Source organism: Rhinopithecus roxellana, chromosome 20 (assembly GCF_007565055.1).
Source record: "Rhinopithecus roxellana isolate Shanxi Qingling chromosome 20, ASM756505v1, whole genome shotgun sequence".
NCBI classification, from domain to species: Eukaryota; Metazoa; Chordata; class Mammalia; order Primates; family Cercopithecidae; genus Rhinopithecus; species Rhinopithecus roxellana.
In genome coordinates this window covers 53,269,378-53,293,493 of record NC_044568.1, presented here as the reverse complement: position 1 = coordinate 53,293,493, position 24,116 = coordinate 53,269,378, and the positions used below count along the sequence as shown (strand labels likewise).

The 24,116-nt window shown below is 42.8% G+C and overlaps 1 protein-coding gene across 2 annotated transcripts in view; it reads left to right on the top strand.

Moving 5' to 3' along the window:
* Positions 1 to 24,116, top strand: part of USP10 (ubiquitin specific peptidase 10) — an 83,060-nt gene that overhangs the window by 11,251 nt on the left and 47,693 nt on the right. The window contains exons 1-2 of one of the 2 annotated variants that reach the window (XM_030924724.1): positions 8,514 to 8,576; positions 23,097 to 23,165. In XM_030924724.1, coding sequence (XP_030780584.1) covers positions 8,529 to 8,576; positions 23,097 to 23,165 — 117 coding nt within the window. In that variant the 5' untranslated portion in view covers positions 8,514 to 8,528. Of the gene's footprint in view, positions 1 to 8,513; positions 8,577 to 23,096; positions 23,166 to 24,116 lie in introns of those variants that run through there. The other variant, XM_010355625.2, reaches the window with a different exon arrangement.

The following is a 24,116-nucleotide window of genomic DNA, read 5'->3' as shown; positions in this document are numbered from 1 at the left end:
TTCCCATGAATAGCAATAACGAAATCATATTTCAGACAAAGTGTTACATCTCCAGTCTAGGTTAGATATGAACAACAACCAAGATACGGATTGTGCCCCTCACTCTGAGTGTGATACCAACTTATTTTAGTGCTGAGTGGAATTGTGGAACAGTTCTGAGCAGATGAGAAACCTGACGTTTTGCTACTTTGGAGATCTGTCATGTTGTGTCTTCAGAATGAGATTTCAGTTTGATTTGGCATTCATTAAGTAAATAATTAATGCCTTTTAAACAAGCGTTTGCCCAGCACTTGCTCTGTGCCAGGGCCCGTGTTGGGATTTGTAAGTTGCAAAAAGCATATGTCTTTAAAAATGTAAGTACAGATGTGTTCCCCAAAGCCTTAAGAGCTGCTCTGGCTGGTGCTCTGCACCCCACATCTTGAAATAGGACCCCTGTGGACAGCATGGGATCAGCACACTCCCCGACAGCTCAGTGTAACTGTGAGCACCTGATGTCCCACAGAATTGGAACTGTCTAATTCATCCTGAAGCCTATTGTCAGCGTCTCCGAGGATGTGTGCATAGCAGTACGCCAATTCGCCATCAGGAATTCCTGCTCCCTTTTGCTGTTGTTGGTCATGGATTTGTCAGGTGAGGAAATTCTAGTCTCTAGTTTTTCCCAAAATGGTGCTGAAATAATTACGCTTGGTTCTCTCTAGCTTCTTACCTCTTTGCTCTTCTGTGCCATAGCGATGTATTGTAAGTTAGGTGCCAGCAGCACGAACTTTTCTTCCACCTGTAATTAGAGTTTTAGGCAGTGAGAAAGGGCTAGCTTTTTTTTTTTTTTTTTTTTTTTTTTTGTCTTAGATGGAGTCTTGTTCTGTCACCCAGGCAGTGGCAAGATCTCAGCTGACTGCAACGTCTGCCTCCTGGGCTCAAGGGATTCTCTGCCTCAGCCTCCCGAGTAGCTGGGATTCCAGGTGCATGCCACCATGCCTGGCTGATTTTTGTATTTTTAGCAGAAATGAAGTTTCACCGTGTTGGCCAGGCTGGTCTTGAACTCCTGACCTCAAGTGATCCACCTGCCTCAGCCTCCCATTGTGCTGGGATGATCGGCGTGAGCCACTGCATCCCGTAGCTTTTGCTTTTTAAGGTGGACAGAAACACCTTGCAGCTGTGCTTCTTTGCCCTTGCTGCTTTTGGGTGGAAACATAGACTTAAGTTAGCATATTCATCAGTTGATCTCTGTGAGAAGGGAAACAAATTGCAGTATTTTGTGTGCACGGCAGGCTTTGAAGGCCCTTATACTTTGATTCTGTAGATGCCCTGTCCTTCCTCGGAAGGCAATCAGCTGTGTAGAGAGGCCTGTGTGGGCCCTGTCCTGAGAGGAGCGGAAGGAAGACATGGCTGTGTCTGTGGAGATTGTGCCTTATGCAGAGGCGAACACCACATGGATGAGCCGGAAGCAGCTCTGTGGTCACGAAGGCTTTTTTGAGTCTGGTTTTTGAGTCTGGTGTGGTCTGGCTCCCCCAGGGTCCCCACTGCCTAGCACAGTGGGCACTCAGGTGTTTGTCCAGTGAAGAGGTTAATTGACAGGGAGCAGTGGAAGGAAACAGAGAAGAGCTGGGTGCCATTCACTGTTCTCAGGGCTGCTTCTGGTTGTGTTGGGTGTTTCTGTAATAGTTCTAGGCATGAAGTTCAGGACCACAGCCTGCAAGACCACGAGGGACAGATTTGCCTTCTGTAGAAATAGTCATGAGAGCTGAAGAAGAGGTGGCTGCTTCCCGAAGTATCAGATCGATTGTCATTTCTGCATTTAGAATGCGTGTGTGACCCCTAAGCTTCTCTTCAGGTTCTTCAGTGCTCTCTTTACCTCTGTTGTGATAGTTTCTTGAATCCAGGTGACTGACTCGCATGTCACATATAAGTTATTTTGTTTTATTCCTTGGTCTCTTTCTCAACAAGTGTAGTCTGGAGATCATAGGACACTTAGCAATGCAGAGAGAATGCCTTCACCAGCGTTACTGGCAAGCGCTTGGCCGCAGGGGCTCTTTGGGCATGCTGGTGATCTTCGCAGGCCTGCTTAGAGCAAATGCAGCTGTCGCCCAAATCCAAGATCCATGGAGCAGCCGACCGTCTTTCCAGTACAGGGCCCAATTATGTGTCACCGGTAAACATGGAAAGAGCTTTTCAGTTGGTTTGCTGCAGTTAGTTGATCTTTTCCCCCACCTTTGTGACCTTAGGTGTCTTAGCCAAAGCCATCGTTCACCCACTAGTTATTGAGCTCAGCTGTGTGGCAGGCATTGTGGGTACAGAAACGGAGGGGAACACATTGTCTCTCCCCGAGACCCTCTGTCTGTAGACAGGCTCGCCTGCTCTGTCCCTGTGGCTTGCTCCCCTACTTTCAGTGAGTCTCTGTGTCTGTGCCATCGTCTTAGGCCCACTTTACCCACCTTTAAAATCGCGCCCTCCTTCACACTTGTCACCCTGTCTCCTTGCTCCCTCTCCAGAGCACTTCACGCCTAATACCCTACATATCCGGTATCCTGACATACGTGTCTCAGGGTCACTCTCTTGTCCTCCCCCAGTGTAAGCTCCGTGAGGGCAGGGGTTTTTGTTTGCTTTGTTCACTGCTAGGGCCCCTTGTCCTAGAACATGGTGAGTGCTCAGGAAATATTTATTAACAAACACATTCATGAAAGACATACCACATTGGACATATTCAGAAGCCCACGGTCTAGTGTGGTAAAGAAGCTAGAGAATCAACTGTTAGGATCCAGAGTTAGAGAGGCCGTCACAGGAGAGTCCCTGGGGACACCTTGGCTCATGTTTGTGAGGAAAATAGTTCACAAAGATGAGCCTTTGGAACTGAGTTGGAACTGAGTTCTGTAGTGTGTGGAGTCATCCAGGCCAGCAGGGGCCCAAGAGAACAGCGCCCAAAGCAGAAAGACGCAGTGTGTGCCTTGTCACTGAAGTGCATTTGGGGCGTGGAGAGTTGTAGGGGCTGCGGCGCTGGGGGTTGGCTGGGAAGGTGGATGGTGCGTCTTGTAGTCTCTGCTAGAGCCTTTTAGTCTGAAAAGTTCTGGGAGACTTGAAAGGATTTCCCTGGGCACCAGAATAGTAAGGTTCAGTTGAGAGACAGCTCTGTGGTGGCCACATGCAGTTTGGAGGGTGAGGGGTGAGCACAGAGGCGGAGGTAGTTTGTTGAGGGGCCCAGTTGAGAAGTGTGGAAGGCCTGAATGGTGCCTAGAGGAGGGGGAGGCCTTAGGGTGGCCGGTGGCTGGTGGGAGGTGGGTGGCTGGCGGGAGCCAGCTCGTTGTGGGGTGTTCATGGTATAGTATTTTCCTTCTTAAAATGTGGAATGATACTTGTTTAGTAAGAAGATTTTCCTACTTCTTCCTCTTTTTTAGAGATGGGGTCTGGGTCTGTCATCCAGGCTGGAGTGAGTGGCCTGATCATAGCTCACCCACTACAGTGTCCAACTCCCAGGCTCAGGCCGTTCTCCCTCCTCAGCCACCCAAAATGCTGGGACTACAGACGTGAGCCACCATGCGTGGCTTTCCATTTCTTACATTGTGAATGTTTTTCCATTAAATATTTTCCTTTGCGATTGTTGTTTTATATCTCAAGAGCCTTAACTTAATCTTCAGCATTGTTTTTTAAGGACTGCTGCATATTCACAAGTTATAGTATATGCGTACTAAAAAATGGTGATATTTGGCAGGTTTTTTTGGGTCCAGTTTTTAGTTGTTGTGAATTATCTTATTTTCTAGAGCAAATTAAGCACATTATTGTAAACTGGAATATGAACGTCCTTAATTCATGGATTATTTTTGGGGCAAAGGGAGAGGTATATTTTGCTACGGGGTATTAAGGAGATGTTTAGTGGATATTTAAAACATGAATTTTTTTAAATTTTAAAAGTAATATCAAAAACAAGTTCTACATATGGAATGTTTGAAAAATATTTTAAAAGATATGTTTATTATTATTATTATTAGTTTTTGGTTTTTTTTTTTTGAGACAGAGTCTTGCTCTGTTGCCCAGGCTGGAGTGCAGTGCGCAATCTTGGCTCACTGCAACCTCCACCTCTCGTGCTAAAGCGATTCTCTTGCCTCAGCCTCCTGAGTAGCTGAGACTACAGGCATGCACCACCACGCCCAGCTACTTCTTGTATTTTTTAGTAGAGATGGGGTTTCACCATATTGGCGAGTCTGGTCTCGACCTCCTGACCTCAAGTGATCCAGGATCGCCTGCCTCGGCCTCCCAAAGTGCTTGGATTATAGGCGTGAGCCACCACTCCCGGCCCATTTATAAAATATTTATCAATAAGCTGGCTTAAGTTTGGTGAAGGCCAACTATTTCAGCTACTGCTGTAGATATCCAGGAAGATAACCAAAGTATCCTTACCCTTGTGTATAATGGATAGCTAAGGCATAAGAAACAACTGGGCATATTACAAGATGTGTAATTAAGTGCTGAATTATGTGGTGCATGTGGCAGGTTCTTTTGTAGTAATTCAGAGAATGAAGATGGGTAATGAGCTAGTCTTGAGAAGGAGGAATAGGGTCTCCGCCTCCCAAAGCGCTGGGATTATAGGCATGAGCCAGTGAGCCCAGCTGGGTGATCTTACTGCTTTATATGAATTCTCTGGTCACTGCTGCCCAGCTATCCTTTTATCTCCTTTTTTGCTCACCCTATTCATATGTTAGGGTGCCCTCCCTTTTTAAAAAAAAAAAACAAGTAGAGCTCAGCTTTCTAACTAGTTTACACCATAAACCAGAGATTTAGTGGCTCATATAACTGGAAATTCCAGAGGTAGATCAGGCTTCAAAGTTTAATTCAGCCATTCAGTTAGAGTTTTGAGGACCTGACTTCTTTTCATTTTTTCACTTTGCATTTCTTCATCTTTTCATTCTGCATGTCAGTATTATCCCAGGGCTAGTTTCCCCCAAGATGGCGGAATGGCCACAGCAGTTGCAGGCTTCACATTTGGGCGCAGCCTCCGTCACACCAAGCTGACCAAGAGAGTGAGTGTGCTTCCCAGAATTCTAGGCAGTGTCCTGAGCTTCATGCCCTTTGGGTCGTCCCTGAACCAGAGCACTGTGGCGAGGAGGGTGGTATGCCAGGCGGGGCTCCCATCTGGCCTGGGGGTGGGTGTGTGTTGATCTCTGAACTGGGTGACCACTCTCCCACAGGGTAGGAAGGGGAGCTGGCCAGTTCGCTTCTGTCCCACATGAGCGTAATGTCTCTCCCCCCTCTCCTTTTCCAGATATGCCAGTTCCTCCTGGACTCCTCAGACTGGAAGATTGTCTTTTCTCCCTGGCAAATCATCTGTACTGTCTGATTGCATCTTACAGTCTTCTTTAAATATTATTGTTCCTTAACTGTTAATGTGTCTGTGCCATGAGGTCAGCCCCAAGTTCCAATCCTGTTCCATTTTCTGTTTGTGGAATCTCAGGCAAGGTTGGTTTCTCTGAACTTTTAAAGTGTTTTCATCTTCATCATTCAACAAATCTTTATTAGATTCTCAGTATTGTGCTTCAGTCGACGAAATACAGACTGACACAAGGAGATAACAGTTCGTTCACAGAGACATAGGTAAATGAGAATTACTGTGAAATGTCAACAGTGCTTTGGCCACAATAGGGTTTAGAAACACCTTTTGAGGAGGTGGATACCTGCGTTGAGCCTTGAAGGACAAGTAGGACTTCTTCAGCATGGGGGTTGAGGGAGCTGCCTGCATGAAGGCTTATCAGCAGAGTAATGAATAAATGCAGAGCTACTGAGTTACTGGGATCTTAGGTGCACAGCCTTCAAAAAGGTTGGTAGGCAGAGACGCCCATTACACCAAGTTGAAGAGTTAAGATTCTACCTTTATATACACCTTAAAATTAAGGAGTGACCGCATGTCCTGGTCTAAACTTATCCCAGCATAATGCATCATAATGATCCTTTCACTCTGAAATATGCCGCTAATTTGGATGATAAATGGTTACCCAACTTAAAATAGAAGTCCAGAGCCATAGCCATAGGGACAGTCACCGTGATAGCAGTGTGCTTGCTTCATGGTAGAGGCTTGGGATTACATAAGATAGAGCATAGCAGTGCTTCTCAAACTTGAAAGTCCATTGAAAATCAGCTGCGTGTCTTGTGACTATTCACATTTGGATTCAGTACACCTGGGGTGGGCCCTGAGCGCTGTCTGAGCTCCTGGGTAGTTCCTAGGCTCCTGGCCTGGTGACCTCACTTTGAGTAGCAGGTAGTATTGGGCTTTGGGAGCTTCGGAGGGTCTGTGAAGTTCTGAAATCATAGGCAGAAATGCGTGTACATGCATTCTTTAGGAGGTGGGCCTAATTCCCTTACATCGGTTTCTCAGGAAGTCTGCTGCCACCCAAAAAAGATTAGGAATCCCTTTTAGAAATTTTGTGCAGATTAAATGAAATATGTTGATTAAATGCCTTTAACATTATCTAGAGCTTAGTGGACATTAGTACACACTAGCTGTATGTCCTCCTTCCCTTCCCTGGCCCCAGTTCTTTGAAGGCAGGACATGTTGCTTAAACATCTTAAACTGCTTTTTAATGTCCTTTTTATGTCATTGGTGCTCAATAAGTGTCGATTTAGCTTGGTGACAAGCTGTTTGACGACTGTGAGCCATTCTGTCAGCATTTGTGAGTCTTTTAGGTGCCAAGCATTTTACTAGGTAGATAGGAGGCGGCCAGCACCTAGGTTATTGCAGATACCCAGGCATAGGTGGGGTCATCAGGGCCTGTGCTGGATAGTAACTGTAGAAATGAAGAGGAGATGAATCACTTAGTAATCTTCCTGAGTTGTGTGTGTTCAGGAAAGTGCTTCTGCTGCTTTCGATTCATTGAGGTCCTGTTCTCTATGCTATGTTTCTCAGTTGTATGTGATTTCAGTATGGATTGATTAATTGTAATGCTTAATTTAATTCATTCAGTTGCTGTTCTTGCCAAATGCAGTTTTTCTGAACATTTTGATATTTTGTTGAGATGGTCCCAGAAATTTGGGATTCGTGATCACCTTAGGGTATTTGTGATGGAAAGTGTATATAATTTCTGGTATTTTCAAAGTTTCTTACCTAAGAGATTGGAAGAACAATGATGAGAGAGTGGAAGATTAGTTGTCTTGTAGAGTTGTGGATGCTTCAGAGAACTTGACTTCATTGAGAAGGGAAAATCTTGGATTGGAAGGTTATTTTTGAGAAAGTGGAGTGTTGGTAGTGAAAGTTAGATTTCAGTGAATTAGAAGAGCAAATGAGAGATGAGTTTAATTACAAAAGAAGCATCTTTTGTTCAAAAGACATTTCTGAAGAGTTGCTTGTGAGTTTAATTTATTTTATTGAGACAGGATTGTACTCTGTGACCCAAGGTAGAGTGCAGTGGTGCAATCATGGCTTACTGCAGCGTCAAAGTTATTGGCTCAAGGGATCCTCCCACCTCAGCCTCCTGAGGAGCTGGGACTGCAGGTGTGGGCCACTGCGTTTGGCAGGAGTTTAATTTTTTCTGTCATATTACTTCTGCTTTAGTTGCATTATAGTTTTTCTTCTGGCCGGGTGCGGTGGCTCACGCCTGTAATCCCAGCACTTTGGGAGGCTGAGGTGGGTGGATTATCTGTCAGGAGTTCAAGACCAGCCTGGCCAATGTGGTGAAACCCCCATCTCTGCTAAAAATACAAAAATTAGCCCAGGCATCGTGGCGCATGCCTGTAGTCCCAGCTACTCGGGAGGCTGAGGCAGGAGAATTGCTTGAATCTGGGAGGCAGAGGTTGCAGTGAACTGAGATTGCGCCACTGCACTCCAGCTTGGGCAACACAGTGAGACTCTCTCACTAAAAAAAAAAAAAAAAAGTTTTTCTTCTGACTTTTAGTTTTGTTGTTGTTGTTTTTGAGAAGGAGTCTTTCTCTGTCGCCCAGGCTGGAGAGCAGCGGCACAATCTTGGCTCACTGCAGCCTCCACCTCCTGGGTTCAAGTGATGCTCCTACCTCAGCCTCCCAAGTAGCTGAGATTATAGGCACCCGCCACCACACCTGGCTAATTTTTGTATTTTAGTAGAGACGGGGTTTCACTATGTAGGTCAAGCTGGTCTCAAACTCCTGACCTCAAGTGATCCGCCCGCCTCGGCCTCCCAAAGTGCTGGGATTACAGGCGTGAGCCGCCGCGCCCGGCCAGTTTTGTTGTTTTGTTGTTGTTGTTTTTGCCTTTATTAGGTCATTAATGATCAGTAAACCCTTAAAAGCACTAAAAGAGTTCCCATTTTAAAGACATCTGTTCTGGATGTTGTTCATCAACTTTTTATAGTGAATAATTACCTCAAATTATTTTATAATTTCTTTTTTAATTAGGAGGCATGGCTGAATGGAGAAGTAGCTCTGCTCATCCTCCTGTTTTCTGCTTAGTGTCTCCCACCTTCTTAGTTGCCTGTGGTGATAGAGCTTTTTCTTGGATCACGGGAGTGCCCCCACACAGTGACTCTAAACTCCCAGCTGTGAAGTCGGCATCACACAGGAAGTGTTGAAAATGCTGAATGAGGCCTGGACTCCACCCTAGACCACTGAAGCCAGAATTGTTGCAGGTATGGCCTGAGGATACTCTGAGTCTGAGGCGTGGCCAGGTTGGAGGACTGTTGTCTTAGGCCTTTGTCCAATATGGTTTATGCTGCTCCCCTGCTAGGTGAGTACCACCGCAGGTTGGTTATCTGCTTTTATGTGGAAAATAGAGTATAGGAAGCCGATTGGGTGGAAAACATTTCTTCCAGGGTATGCAGGTCTCAAAAGGGGACTTTGAAGTCTGGAGTTAACAGTTTTCTAATAAAAGATTTCAGACTATATCCATGAACTTAAATACATAATTAAAGAGTGGAATGCAAACTATTAGGATTTGTGCTGGTAAAGCAAGCTATACTTGCATAATTTAAATCTTTGGAGGGCATGTTTTGACAGATCGTTAGGTGAAGGTTAAACAGAGAAAGTAAATAGTGGACTCCTTCCTTAGCTAACATACCTCTTTTTGCATCCTTTTATTTTCAGCAGATAGTAATTTTGCAGCTCTTTACTTCTTCAGCCAAACCTTCTAAGTAACTTTGCTTTCCATTAACAACAAAGCAGCTCATTAAGCGGGGAGTTCTGTACTTAATCTTAAAACTGGGAGGAGAGGAGTCTGTTTATCAGCTAATATAAGTACTTCCCATTAGGCAGTCCTCGATTTTCTAGGATATTTGAAGAGTCTGTTGACAGTGGCCAGCAAATCAGAGGAAAATCATTTCTGTAGTTAGGCTTCTCTTTTCATGGATGTCCTTTAAAACGAAGCTCTGCTATAGCGATGTGCTTTCCTTCCTGGCAGGTGGCCTTCAGTAGCTGGCCTTTTGTTGGTCTGGTTCCAGCATATTTTATTAAGTGAAAAATCCTGTAGAACAGATGGCGCTTACAAACTTCTGCCCATGTAGCATTCTGTTTAATGGAAACACTATAGTTTTGCTTCATTGTTTTTGGCAGTAATTGTCTTTGTGTGGAGTTTGAGTACGTGGTCCGAGAAGCTAGGCAGTAATAAAGGTTGAGCCAGGCAAGAATAATCTGAAGTGATTGAGTAATGATGGGGCAGAGGCTTCAGAGTGGAGCACAGTTACGTTGAAAACAGATGCAGAATAAAAAGATGATGCACAATTTTCTTTTTTCTTTTTTTGAGACGGAGCCTTGCTTTGTCGCCGAGGCTGGAGTGCAGTGGCATGATCTCGGCTCACTGCAAGCTCCACCTCCCGGGTTTACACCATTCTCCTGCCTCAACCTCAGTAGCTGGGACTACAGGCTCCTGCCACCACACCGAGCTAATTTTTTGTATTTTTTAATAGAAATGGGGTTTCACCGTGTTAGCCAGGATTGTCTCGATCTCCTGACCTCGTGATTCGCCTACCTCGGCTTCCCAAAGTGCTGGGATTACAGGCGTGAGCCAACGTGCCTGACTGATGATGGACAATTTTTTTTTTTTTTTTTGAGAAGGAATCTCGCTCTTTTGCCCAGGCTGGAGTGCAATGGCGCAGTCTTGGCTCACTGCAACCTCCGCCTCCTGCATTCAAGCGATTCACCTGCCTCAGCTTCCCAAGTAGCTGGGATTACAGACACATGCCACCTTGCCTGGCTAATTTATTGTATTTTTAGTAGAGTTGGAGTTTCACCGTGTTAGCCAAGATGGTCTTGAGCTCCTGACCTTGTGATCCTCCCACCTCGGCCTCCCAAAGTGCTGGGATTACAGGTGTGAGCCACCACGCCCGGTGATGATGCACAGTTTTTAAGGTGGTGTTGTGTAGCACAGGGAGGTCTTTGGACCAAGGAATGTGAAACTAAAAATCCCAGCGTGTGGATGCCTACAAATTGAGTGTACTGAGGAATTCTTCTGTAAATGAGAGATTAACAAATAGAGTGTACTGAGGAATTCTTCTGTAAATGAAAGATTACAACTGTGGCCCTTGGTCTTCAAGAGCTTTGATTATGGTACTGCTTCATCTTCCTTACATAGGTTGTGCATAACAATTTTTAAAAAGTCAACCTTATTGAAGTATAATTTAATACAATAAATGTACCCATTTTAAGTTTGCAGTTTGAGGTTTTTTGTCTTTGTTTTTCAGACAAGGTTGGAGTGCAGTGGTGTGATCATAGCTCACTGCAGCCTTGACCTCCCAGGTTCAAGCCATCCTCCTGCCTCAGCCCTCCCAAATAACTTGGGACTACAGGCATGTGCCACAAAGTCTGGCGGTTTTTTTTTTTTAAAGAGATGGAGTCTCGCTCTGTTGCCAGGCTGGAGTGTAGTGACGCGATCATGGCTCACTGCAACCTCTGCCTCCCAGGTTCAAGCAGTTCTGCTGCCTCAGCCTCCCGAGTAGCTGGAACTATAGGCACACACTGCCACGCCTGGCTAATTTTTTGTGTTTTAGTAGAGACAGGGTTTCACCGTGTTGCCCAGGCTGGTCTCGAACTCCTGAGCTCAGGCAATCCACCCGCCTTGGCCTCCCAAAATGCTACAAGCTCAGCTATTTTTAAAAATGTTTTTGTGGCCGGGCGCGGTGGCTCAAGCCTGTAATCCCAGCACTTTGGGAGGCCGAGACGGGCGGATCACGAGGTCAGGAGTTCGAGATCATCCTGGCTAACACGGTGAAACCCCGTCTCTACTAAAAAATACAAAAAGCTAGCCAGGCGAGGTGGCGGCGCCTGTAGTCCCAGCTACTCGGGAGGCTGAGGCAGGAGAATGGCGTAAACCCGGGAGGCGGAGCTTGCAGTGAGCTGAGATCCGGCCACTGCACTCCAGCCTGGGCGACAGAGCGAGACTCCGTCTCAAAAAAAAAAAAAAAATGTTTTTGTAAGGATGAGGTTTCACAGTGTTGCCCAGGCTGGTCTCAAACTCCTCTCAAGTGATCCTCTCACCTTGACCTCCCAAAATGCTGGAATTACAGGCAGGAGCCATCACGCCCAGCCCAGTTTGAGTTTTGATAGACGTATACAACGAAGTAGTGACTACCACCACAGTCAACATACAGAACATTTCCATTGCCCAGAGAGTTTCTTCGTGCCCCTTTACCATGAATCCCCACCTTGTCCAGGCAGCTAGTGGTCTGCTTCTGTCACTATAGGCTAAGAAAGTTTGCCTTTTCTAGAATTACACTGATGCAGAATTACACAAAGTGTACTCTTTTGTTTGGTTTCTTTCACCTGACCCAACTTTTTAAATGTAGCCATGTTGAGTGTTGCTTCCAGCCTTTTCAGTACTGGGTAGTACTCCTTTATGGATGTCCCACAGTTTGCTTGTCTCTTCACTTCTTGATAGACATTTTTGTTGTTCCCACTGTTTGAATCTGCTGTTCACATTCATGTAGAAGTGTCTGTGTGGACATAGGTTTTGATTTCTTGTGGGTAAAATGTGGTAAGCGTATATTCTATTTTATAAGAAACTGCAAGGCTTTTTCAAAGCAGCCATGCCATTTTCTGTCTGCACCAGCAGTGTGTGAGAATGCAACTTCTCTGTCCTCACCAATATTTGATATCGTCAGTCTTTTTTTGAGACAGAGTCTCACTCCGTCGCCCAGGCTGGAGTGCAGTGGTGTGATCTTGGCTCACTGAAACCTTTGCCTCCCAGGTTTAAGCAGTTCTGCCTCAGCCTCCTGAGTAACTGGGATTACAGGCGGACTCCATCAGGCCCAGCTAATTTTTGTATTTTTAGTAGAGATGGAGTTTCACCATGTTGGCCAGTCTCGAATTCCCTACCTCAAGTGGTTCCCCTGCCTCGGCCTCCCAAAATACTGAGGTTACAGGCGTGAGCCACTGTGCCCGGCTCAGTCGTCTTAACTTTATAGTACATCAATTTAAAAGATAATTTTTTGTCTCTAGGAACATGAGTTCCTGTCATTGACAGCAAAGTGAAACTGAGTACCAATACGTGGTTCTTATTGAAATGTGCCCAGAAAGACAGTTTGAGCAGAAGGGAGGGGCCAAGAAATACAGGATGCATGCCTGCTTCACACTGGACACAGGTGGTCTTATTTGAGGGTCAAAGATGGGGGGTGGGGAATAAAAGTCAATTTTAAAAGGATTGACCTGCCCCAGTACTTTCTGATCACATCCAAGGGTTTTTTTGGCCCTTTTTTCCCCCTTATAAACTTAAGATTTTGAAAAGTGGTGGATCACATGGTAGTTGTTAATGATTTTTCTCTAGATCAAAATAGGTATTTCTTTAAAGTGTTCTGTAAAGCTTAATTCACTTATCTTGAATACATGTTTATGTTTTAAAATATAAGTTTAAGTGTTATACTTTAAAAGTAAGTGTTATTTCTTGATTATATTTATTTGAAGATTACATTTGAGAATGAAAGATGTACTCCTCGCTGGAACATCTCTGGTGATAATAAAAACATGAGAATAAAAACCATTCAGAGTGGTCAAGACTGTCAGCCCACTGACATCTGGGAAGTCGCAATGATTGCTATGTAGTATGGAGAAGTTATTCCTTGTCCTTAGAGCTTTTTATTTGTGTGGGTTTTTTCATCTTTCTCTTCCTGAATTCATTTGTTCAACAAAGCTGTTTTGAGCACCTCCTCTATGCCAAGTGTACTGCATTAACTTCTGGCTAGACAAAGATGGAGCTAACTCGATTCTTGTACTTAAAAGAAATCAGCTTTATGGAGGTATAGCATATGTGCAGTGAATTTCACCCATTTAAAGTGTGTATTTCCATGAGTTTTAACAGACATATACATTTGTGTAATCACCTCCATAATCAAGATACCAGTTCTGTCATTCCCCAGAATGACATTGAGCCCCTTTGCAGCCTCTTCTTTTGTTCATGCTTGACCCCAGCAAAGATAAAACTGCTTCTGTTACAGTTTCTTTTTTGTTGGTTTCTTCTTCCATTTCTTTTTTTCTTAAGGTCAACACCAAGGTGATTGTAATGAATGTGAAAGTAGGTGGAATCTTGAACTTGTGCTAGGGCTATCCCAGATAAAGTTGACTGAATTTACTCCCTGATTTATCTGCTCTGTTTCATACAATAGCAATTTTACACTGCAGGTTATTCAATAATGAGGGCTATCTATATTACCTTGGTGTTTAGTACTAGTTAAGAGCAAAACGAGTTAAAATTTAATGGCCATTTTGTAATACAGTTCTAATATAGACACAGGACTGGAAAGTTGGTAAAAGTGGGTTTCTGTTAAGTGAATCATGCTTTCTAATTTGGCGATTCAATCTGAATTCAATCTAAAATTTCTGAATGAAATTTTAGCTCGGAATCTCCATGAAAACACTTAATATACAGCCAACCTGTTGAAAACCATACTTTGAAAGGTAAAATGATTACTTTTTGATAACACTTTAATAGTAGAAATAGAATATACAGACAGGCAGAGAAGTAGACACTCAGTTGCAGTACTTTGACATTTGAATTTCAAGGAAGGAGGTTGCCTGTGAGAGTGACTTTGTGATTGTCTGCTTTGTTCCCTTCTCAGGACCTCTCTGCCCCGAGAAAGTAAAGCAGAATTTTGCTGTAGCCCTGTTAGTGGGGGAACAAAACTTCTCTTCCTCCCTCTTCCTTTGTCGGCTTCTGCCATTTGTGACACTTAGTGCAGCTTGCAGTTGGCTTGCCCTGTAATAAAACTGTAAATGTCACCCTGCCCAGACCCCGTGTGTGTTGTATTCAAAGTTTTACCCTCATAGTCTTGCATAGTTCCCGTGTGGATAGTTGATACTCAGTGCATGTTGTTAAATCAGTGAAATTCCTGCTGTGCATTCACTATTTGATGACAGTGTCATCTCCAGATGTCCTCAGAACCACCCACACCACCTTCTGAAGTTGAAAGCACACAGTGATTGTTTAGTAGATATCAGCTAGCACCCATTACTTACTGGGCTTTGATTCATAAAGCCTAGTAAAGAAATGAAAATTTTTCTTTTGATACAAGTACTGACCTTTCTTTAAAACTTTATTTTATTGAGATATAATTCACATGCTGTGGAATTTCGGTATTTCAGTGTGCATATCAGTGGTTTTTAGTACATTCACAGTTGTGCAGCTAAACACCGTAGTCAATTTTAGCACATTTTATCACCCCTAAAAGAAAGCTCATGTTCGTTAGCAACCCCGCCTCCCGCTCCCCCATTCTCTTCTCCTCCCAGCCCTTGGCAACCGTGATCTTTCTGTGTCTGGTAATTTGCCTATTCTGGGCATTTCATATGAATGGAAGAAACAATTTGTGGCTTTTTGTGTCTGGCTTTAACTTAATGCTTTCGAAGTCACCCTGTTGTAGCATGCATTATTAGTCTGATGACTTTTTCTTTTTTTCTTTTTTTCTTTTTTTTTTTTTTTTTTTTTTTTTTTGAGGCGGAGTCTCGCTCTGTCGCCCAGGCTGGAGTGCAGTGGCCGGATCTCAGCTCACTGCAAGCTCCGCCTCCCGGGTTCACGCCATTCTCCTGCCTCAGCCTCCCGAGTAGCTGGGACTACAGGTGCCCGCCACCTCGTCCGGCTAGTTTTTTGTATTTTTAGTAGAGACGGGGTTTCACCGTGTTAGCCAGGATGGTCTCGATCTCCTGACCTCATGATCCGCCCGTCTCGGCCTCCCAAAGTGCTGGGATTACAGGCTTGAGCCACCGCGCCCGGCCGTTTTTTCTTTTTTTTCTTTTTTTTGAGATGGAGTTTTGCTCTTGTTACCCAGGCTGGAGTGCAAATGGCACGATTTCCACCCACTGCAGCCTCTGCCTCCTGGGTTCAAGCAATACTCCTGCCTCAGCCTCCTGAGTAGCTGGGATTATAGGCGCCTGCCACCACGCACAGCTAATTTTTTTTTGTATTTTTAGTAGAGACGGGGTTTTACCATGTTGGCCAGTCTGTTCTCTAACTCCTGACCTCAGGTGATCCACCCGCCTCGGCCCCCCAAGTGCTGGGATTACAGGTGTGAGCCACCGTGCCGGGCCTGTCTGATGACATTTTCAAACCTGTGTTCCTTAATCCTTTTAAGATCCAAGAGATCCTTTTGGAGATGGGAAGAGTTTTAGAGGTTGTCTGGTCCAACATGCCTTCATTTTATGATTGAGATTAAGGCTTTAATCACTCAAAACAGTCTATTGCTCTTTTCATGTTTCCCCAAATTCAGCTTATTTGGATGAGGAGAAGAGAGAGAAGACTTTATACTTCTCAGCTTCTTGTGTATTTTACTGTGACCTGGTTATACCATTTACCCCTGTGAGGCTTAGCTGTGCCTCTGTGAATGGGAGATTGTTCTTAGAGATTGGTCATCGTTGTCCACCTGCCTCGGAAACTGCAAAGTACAAATGCAACAGCAAAGTATTTATGTTCTTACCTCAGGACTGATCTCCTATTTCCATCAGTCCTTTTGAAGGCAGAGAATGTTAATGTGGAGTAACCTACATATTTATTCAAATTTCCGGAGATGAGACTTTCCGAATACTGTGCTGCAGCGCCCCCTAGTGCCTTGCTGTACTGATAGTCCCCAGTGTCTCCCGAAGCCGAAAGTGGTGTTTCCGGCAGTTCCAGCGGGAGAGCTGTAGCCCACAGGTTGTGCAAGTGAACATTAGACGTCTTTCCTCCTTCTCACCTTCCTTGGGCTGAGATGGAGGAATGTATCTTTATTTCTGAGGGCGAGGTCTTTGTTTTGCCTTTAGCAGGAACACTGGTTTTTTCCCACTTTGTCTAAACCTTTGCCCAGGGTTTCTAAACTCAGGCCCTCTGAGGGCTGTGGTGGCCTCCACACCCCTCCAGAAGGTAAACTGAGCCAGCCAGCAGGCTGTGCTTCAGGAAGTAAGGTGTCTTTAGTTCCCATCCCTGCTGTGCTGTGGGCTTGCACCCCTTTTCTTGAAGTGTTTCTTGTATATTTTTTTCCATATCCTCTTGAGAAAGGATCAGAAAGTGAAGATGTGAACAGTGAGAGTTTTGAAAGCCTGGGATGGAGGCCGGGTGGGATATGAGGGGAAATGGTGGAGGGGAATAGCTGCTAGAGCTCACAGTCTTACCTCCCCTAAAAAGGGGAAGAAATGCCTCAAGCCCTTGTCGTTTGCTCCCCCGAATCACAGGCATTTCTGTACCGTCCCGCCCCTGGGCATTTCCTTTGCAACCTCAGGACGCGGTTGTTACTGCTTTCTGGTTCCTCCTTTTGACCCCAGTGTTGTGACTCTGGTGGGGTTTAGGTGGCTTCGCTGTCTTTCCTTAGGGTATTTGGTGTAGCTGTGGGAAGGGCAGAGTTAGTTGCTGCAGTGTCACATTTTCTGTAGTGTGGCATGGCTGACAGGGCCTCCAGTTACCTGCTTTTATTTTAGTTTTATGACAGCTACCAATATGTCCTAGGCTCTGCACTTTCTTTGAAATTACAAGAAAGAATAACTTATTCCTGCTTTTTAGTCTCCCATGTGAACTGAATTGTTCTGTATTTTATATGGCTCTGTTATGGGCAAAACTAATTCATGCCATCAGTGGCATTTCCTTCTCCACTAGATTGTAAATCCTGTGAAGTCAGACACCGAGTTATTTTCATCTTTATTTTACCCAAACACCTACAATTTTCCCCGCTCATGTAACAGCCTTTGAAATAAATTAATCTTCTGGAGGAGAGAAAACACTAAATAGTCAAACATAAGGAGAGGGTAAAGGTTTTCCTCATAACCTCACAATTTTCAGTGTTAGCTTAAAAAAAAAAAAAAAAACTCTTTATTTGGAAAGTTTCAAACTTGAAAAGTTGTGGAAAGAAAAATAGTACGAAGAACCCCCAGATAGTCCTTTACCCAGATCCACCTGTTGTTAAGATTAAACCCATTTGCTTAATCATTTGTGTGTGCTCGAGTTCTCTGTCTCTGCACATACACACTCATACACAAGCTTGCAGACACACAGACGTGGGCTGACACATGCAAATATACAGACATACAATGTTTTTCTGAACCCTTTGAGATTTGAGGGAAGATTGCATACACCCTAGCCCCTTGCTCCTAAATTCTTGAATGTGTATTTCCTAAGAATAGGCATATTCTCTTAAATAACCACAGTAAAACGTTACCACTTTCACAAATTTACATTGATGCAATACTTTTTTCTAACCTACTGTCCGTATTCTAATTTTGGGAGTTGACCACGTAACGTCCTTTCTAGAATTTTCCCTTCTAGCACAGGATACAGTCTAGGGTCCGGAAATGCATTTAGTTGTCGTGTCTCTAGCTTTTTGTAGTCTGGAAGTTTCCCACAGCCTTTCAGGATATTGACTTCTTTCATCAGCATTTCTTCTCCCCTCTTTTGGTAACATTCCTCATTTTACCAGACACCTAAAATAACTTTTGATTGGAAATTAGGAAGGCTTTTGGAGAAGGAGATGGTGAAACCAGAACATTTTAGTAGCAATTGGCTGTCCTGAATTTCTGTGATAAACTTTTTGGTGTCACAAACATGCCTTGCTTCAATGTTTAGTCAGATGTCATTTTAGTTAAATAATTGTCACTCACTGGTGTTTGCCATATATTGAATAAATTGCATACATGATTGAAATATATTGAGTAAATATTTGGCCTTTTTTCCTTTTTTTTCCTCACTGTCACCCAGGCTGGCGTGATCTTGGCTTACTGCAACCTGTGCCTCTCGGGTTCAAGCGATTCCCCTGCCTCAGCCTCCCGAGTAGCTGGGACTACAAGCATGTGCCACCATGGCCGGCTAATTTTTTGTATTTTTAGTAGAGAAGGGGTTTCACCGTGTTGGTCAGTATGGTCTCGATCTCCTGATCTCGTGATCTGCCCACCTCGGCCTCCCAAAGTGCTGAGATTACAGGAGTGAGCCGCTGCGCCCGGCCTCCTTTTGTAGTTTTATCAAAATTATAATTTTTGTCCCCTCACTGGTATTTGCTATTGAATAAATATTTGGCCATTTTTCCTTTTGTAATTTTATCAGCATATCAAAAAATTAGCTTTTTTCCTCCCAATAAAGTTGTCGTATTCTATTTTATAAGCAGCACCTTTTTTCTTTTTTTTGAGACAGAGTCTTCCTCTGTCATTCAGGCTGGAGTGTAGTGGCACAATCTTGGCTCACTGCGACCTCCACCTTCCAGGTTCACGTAATTCTGCATCAGCCTCCCAGGTAGGTGGGATTACAGGCACCCGCCACCATGCCCGGCTAATTTTTGTATTTTTAGTGGGGGGGGGGGGGGGGTTTACCATTTTGGCTAGGCTGGTCTTGAACTCCTCAGGTCAAGTGACCTGCTCGCCTCGGCTTCCGGAAGTGACAAGATTACAAGCGTGAGTCCCGGTGTCTGGCCAAGCAACACTTTGTGTTCTGGAATAGTGTTGATAATAAATGCGACTTCATTGTACGGCTTTGACTGATGCGTATGATTTTGTTAAATACGAAAATGTCTTAACCTTCACATATATATGGATTATTTTGTCATTCATAATCCGTGTTTGAATGGTTACCATGCCAGCTTACTTTGCCTAGAAATAAATATTTATCATTTTTCAAAATGTACATTGCAATTCTAAGAAATTCCGTTTTATTCTTAGGATTCCGCTAGCTTGTGATATCAGTGACTTGTCTTTTACTGATGTTTGATAGTTCACTCTCCAAATAGGGGATTCCTTTATGTGTAGTTATTGGGCTGTATCAGAATTCCTGGTTGAGTATAAGTTATATATGTATTGGCACATAAGAAAAAGATACATGTCATTTATCTGCTATGAGCATATGGGGAATACTCATTGTACAGGAGATGGAAGTTCTAACCAAGGTTCCCCGGGAGGCTGAAGGCCTTGCAGAGATGCTCTTAAACCCGTGGCACGGACTTCTTAGCAGGTTCCTTTGTTCTTTCAGTTACCAAATCGAAAGGACAGGTTTTCAATATTGGTGAAGTGTAACTGCTCACTTTTAAGAGCTCATGCATTTAAGGATTAAAATATGATTCACGTGTATTTTGATGGAGTCGTTTATTGAGCTGTGTGAGCCATTGTTAAGGAAATCAAGCTGGAGTTCAGAACAGGCGTGGCTAGCCATTTGTCAGTTGTTAAATGATAGTTTAGGGTTGCATCATTGGTAGTCAGCAGTTACTTATGGTGTAGTTTTTGGGTGACACATTTTCATCAAGTCCTAACCTGTTGTCAATGAGATCTTGAAACTAACATGCTTATGAAATTATGTCTGTGCAAAATGGGTGTGTTTGAAGAGTTGTAAGGTGATTTCTGTTGTTTATGTTTACTTTTTATGATTAATGTTTTGAATAAAGTACACAGTTCAAAAAAAAAAAACCTCCAAAAGACATGCTAGGAAATCCCCTCCACTCCTGTCTGCGTCCACTCAGCGCTCCTACCCCGGAGGTGAAGGGTCACATTTCTTCTTGTTAATCTTTCCAGTGTCTCTTTATGCAGACACAAATATCTATATTATTAACAAACACAAATATGTTATTAATAGCAACACAAATAAATATTCTATTTTCCTACCTTTTTTACACTGAGAGTGTTTTCTTCTTTTAATAGTATTTTGAAAATCTCTCGGTGTCTATTCCTAAAGTTCTTCCTCATTTTCCCCCAGTTAATTTTGTAATTAGGTTGAAGGTACGTATATGTGGAGAAATTATTGACATGAAGTTATAATAAAAACACACTTAAAATCTATAACAAATTTTCTCAGATACTTTAAAAATAAAGACTTAAGTAAAACTAATACATTTGAAAATAATAGGACAAAAAAAATTCACTGAACCCTTTCTGAGCATTCCAGCTCATGTCTTGAGGGCGTTTGCCGCTGACTCATGCTGAAGCCACTTGGTGTCTGCATTTGAAACAGGAAGTGTGTGTTAGTGGCTTAGGAATCCTCTTTTCTCCTCCTCTCTTGCTTTGCTGCCAAGATTTTTATCAAATCATTTGGAGTTTTAGTTTTCTTACTGGATTGACCAGATCTAAAGACTTTAGACTGTATATGAACTCAAATAAGAAAGTGTGCTTAGAAGTATGATTTGAATAAACATGAAATGTTTATTATTTTCCATTGTCTAGGAAGAAAACCTTCCTAAAGAAAATACCTAATATTCCTGCAGAACATTCTGATTTCTTATCCTTAGGTATCTTCCCCACATTCTGAAGTAAGAAACCTTTCTTATTAGTCATAAGATAAAATGGATAACTTTTGAGATAGCATTTCTACTATCTTTTTTTTTTTTTTTTTTTTGAGACAGAGTTTCTGTCGCCAGGCTGGAGTGCAGTGGCTCGATCTCGGCTCGCTGCAACCTACGCCTCCCGGGTTCAAGTGATTCTCCTGCCTCAGCCTCCTGAGTAGCTGGGACTACAGGCGCACACCACCACACCTGGCTAATTTTTTGTGTTTTTGGTAGAGACAGGGTTTCACCATGTTAGCCGGGACAGTCTTGAACTCCTGACCTCACCATCCGCCTGCCTCAGCCTCCCAAAGTTCTGGGATTACAGGCGTGAGCCACCGCGCCTGGCCTATACCTTTTTTGTTTTTTAACTGCTCCTTGCAGAGCAGGACTACCCCCCATAGGCAATGTGCACTGAGTAGCCTTCCTTCTACTATTGATATTAAACAAAACAGCATGATTCTGGTTTATTTATTCTTAATATTTGCATTAAACTTCACAGCTGCCATATGTTTCTTGGATTTTACTTCTTTATCATTCTTGTATTTCTCGAATTCGTTTTCTGGAGTTCTTAAGCAGTTTTCTTCCCTCCCCACAAGAAAAAGGTGTATGTGACAGAAAATGTTCTTTCTCTTTTGCACTTGAAAAGTCATTTATAGAATTCTATGAAAAAATACTTGGGCATTCTAGGAACAAAATCCTTTTTTCTCGGAACTTTCAAAATGTTGCCCCATTGCCTTATATAGCCTTGTTGATTTTGCTATTAAGACATTCTGTTGAGTTTTTTAATTTAGTGATTTAAAATTAGTAATCTAATTTCCGTGAATACTTTCATGATCTCTGATAGCTCCTTTTTCTTGTGATAGTCTGTGCTCATTTTTTCTGCTTCCTTTTAGCCTATAGAATTTTCCCTTCCATTGCTTGGAGGGTTTCTTAGTGAAATTCATACCACTTTTCCCAGTGCTGGTGGCGGGAAGAAGGTGTAGCCTTTCAGTGGCGGTATATTTCACAAGGTCATTTCTGAGCCATTTAGAGGTTCTGTTATTTCCACTGCTGCCGTCAGTAATTCTGTGTAGACTTTTGCAAGTATGTGTAAATATTATATGAAAACGTTTTTGTTCTTAATGTATATTTATAGTTTTGGTAGATGTTGTCAAAGAGGTCTCCAGAAATGTTTTCTCTGTGCATTCTTACGAGTCGGGTATTGCATTTAGTGGCCATTTATTCACATTTACAATAAAAATGAGTGTTATTCATTTATGTAATATTTAGTTACTGGTTATTTTTGAGTCACTTGTCTTGTAAATTTCCCTGCGAGTTACTAGACTGTTTAGTTCCATTAGAACAGAGGAACCACACTCTGCTTACCATTTTTATACCCAATACTGATAATACGTGGGCATTTAGTAGGTTCTAAATAATTATTGATTAGATGAATGAATCAGTGCTTCTCCATTGTGGAAATCTAGTTATGCTAATTCTTCTCAGTGACTTCTTTTTTTTTTTTTTGAGATGCGAGTCTGGCTCTGTTGCCCAGGCTGGAGTGCGGTGGCACGATCTCAGCTCACTGCAACCTCCGCCTTCTGGGTTCAAGCGATTCTCCTCTCTCAGCCTCTGGAGCAGCAGGGATTACAGGTGCATGCCACCACGCCCGGCTAATTTTTGTATTTTTAGTAAAGATGGGAGTTTCACCATGTTGACCAGGCTGGTCTCGAATTCCTGACCTTAAGTGATTCGCCCATGTCAGCCCCCCAGAGTGCTGGGATTACAGGCGTGAGCTCCTGCGCCAGGCCTCAATGACTTGTTTCTTGGAGCTCCATGGAGAATATGAACTGGTAGGCACTTGCCAGACTCACATCCATGCAGTTTAACCACTTCGTTTTCCAGAAAGTCACATTCTGAATTCTGTGAAGTCAGGGCTTGCAACAAGGGCTTTGTCTGTCTGATAATATGTGTATCTGTGTGTCCTGTGGAAATGCATTTTTAAACTAAAAAGTTATATAGATATTTTTAAAGATCATTAATCAGGATCATTAACATTTTCCTTTTTTGGATTTCCTTGTCTTCCCATTTGAACCACGTTTTCTGCTTTTCTTTAGTATGTTTGGCAGAGAAAACGGAAATGGAGGTAGTGGCATGAGTCAGCAGAAAGGTAAATGGAACAACTGGCAGTATTTGTGAACCAATAAAACTCTCCTGCAAGCAGGACTGGACAAGTTTGGCATACAAAATTGACTTGTTTCAAAATAAGCTTTATCAGTTTCATAGTGTTCTTGGACAATTTGTAGGAAAGGTTCAGAAGTATTTCTTTCATATAAACAACCTAGAACTCTTGAGTTGCAGATCCTCTGTTTAATTGAGAAAGGATCTTGGGGGTTATGGCCCAAATGTTGCATAGGATTGTTAAAATATGTAGCATTTTTTCTGAAAGTATATAATTTGTATATTTTATGTGATCAGTGACTCTCTTGTTTTTTTCAGTATATTTTTGGAGATTTTAGCCCTGATGAATTCAATCAGTTCTTTGTGACTCCTCGATCTTCAGTTGAGGTAAGACAAAACTGTGTTTCAGTGAGTACATGGGTAGATACAATTAATAGTTATGTTTTTATTTTAATTTTTTAAATAAAGAATTCCAATGTAGAGAAAAATATGGAGACTAATATGAGAAATGCCTCAACCCACCAGCTAGATTTGGCTGACATTTGATTTGGCATTTTGCTGTATTTACTTTATTAGACTTCGAAAAGCAAATAAAGCATGACAGATGCAATCGAAGCCTCCTTTGGACCTCTCTCCCATCGCTCCCCAGAAGTAACTACTCTGCTGAAGTTGAGAAATATTGGTCCTGACTGGTTTTCACCTTTTATCATATACGTGGATATCACCATAATCAATTGTACTGTTTTATGTGCTTTAAAATGTCACATAAATGGTATACTGCGTTCATCATTTTGTCATTTATTTTAAGCTAACGTTGTATTCTTTATGCTGAGAAATGTGTTCTTGTTCTTTGATTTCCGTTGCTCAGTACTACTGATTGAGCACACCGCAATTTGCTTACGTATTTTCCTGTCGAGGGCCATTTAGGTCTCTAGTTCAGCCGTTAAAGATATTGCAGTCAAAGTATTTTATCATGTCTCCTTGTGCCCCTCTGTGGGCTCCTCCGGGACATAGACCTGGGAATGGAATTACTGGGTTTGTGGACTGAGCCTCTTTAGTTTTACTAGAGACTGCTAGTTTGCTATCTAGGATTTTAACAGTCTGCATTCCTATCATCAGTGCATGGGAGTTTTCTTGTTCGTATTTAAAAAAAAAAAAAATCTTGCTAACTCTTGGTGTTGGCATATATAAAATTTTTGTGAATCTGATGTGTAGTAAATGGATTCTCATTGTTTTAATCTACATCTCCCAGATTACAAACACCTGGGCACTATCTCATTATCTTCACATGTCTACTGGCAATACGGATGTCCTCTTCTGTGAATTACTTGATTTATA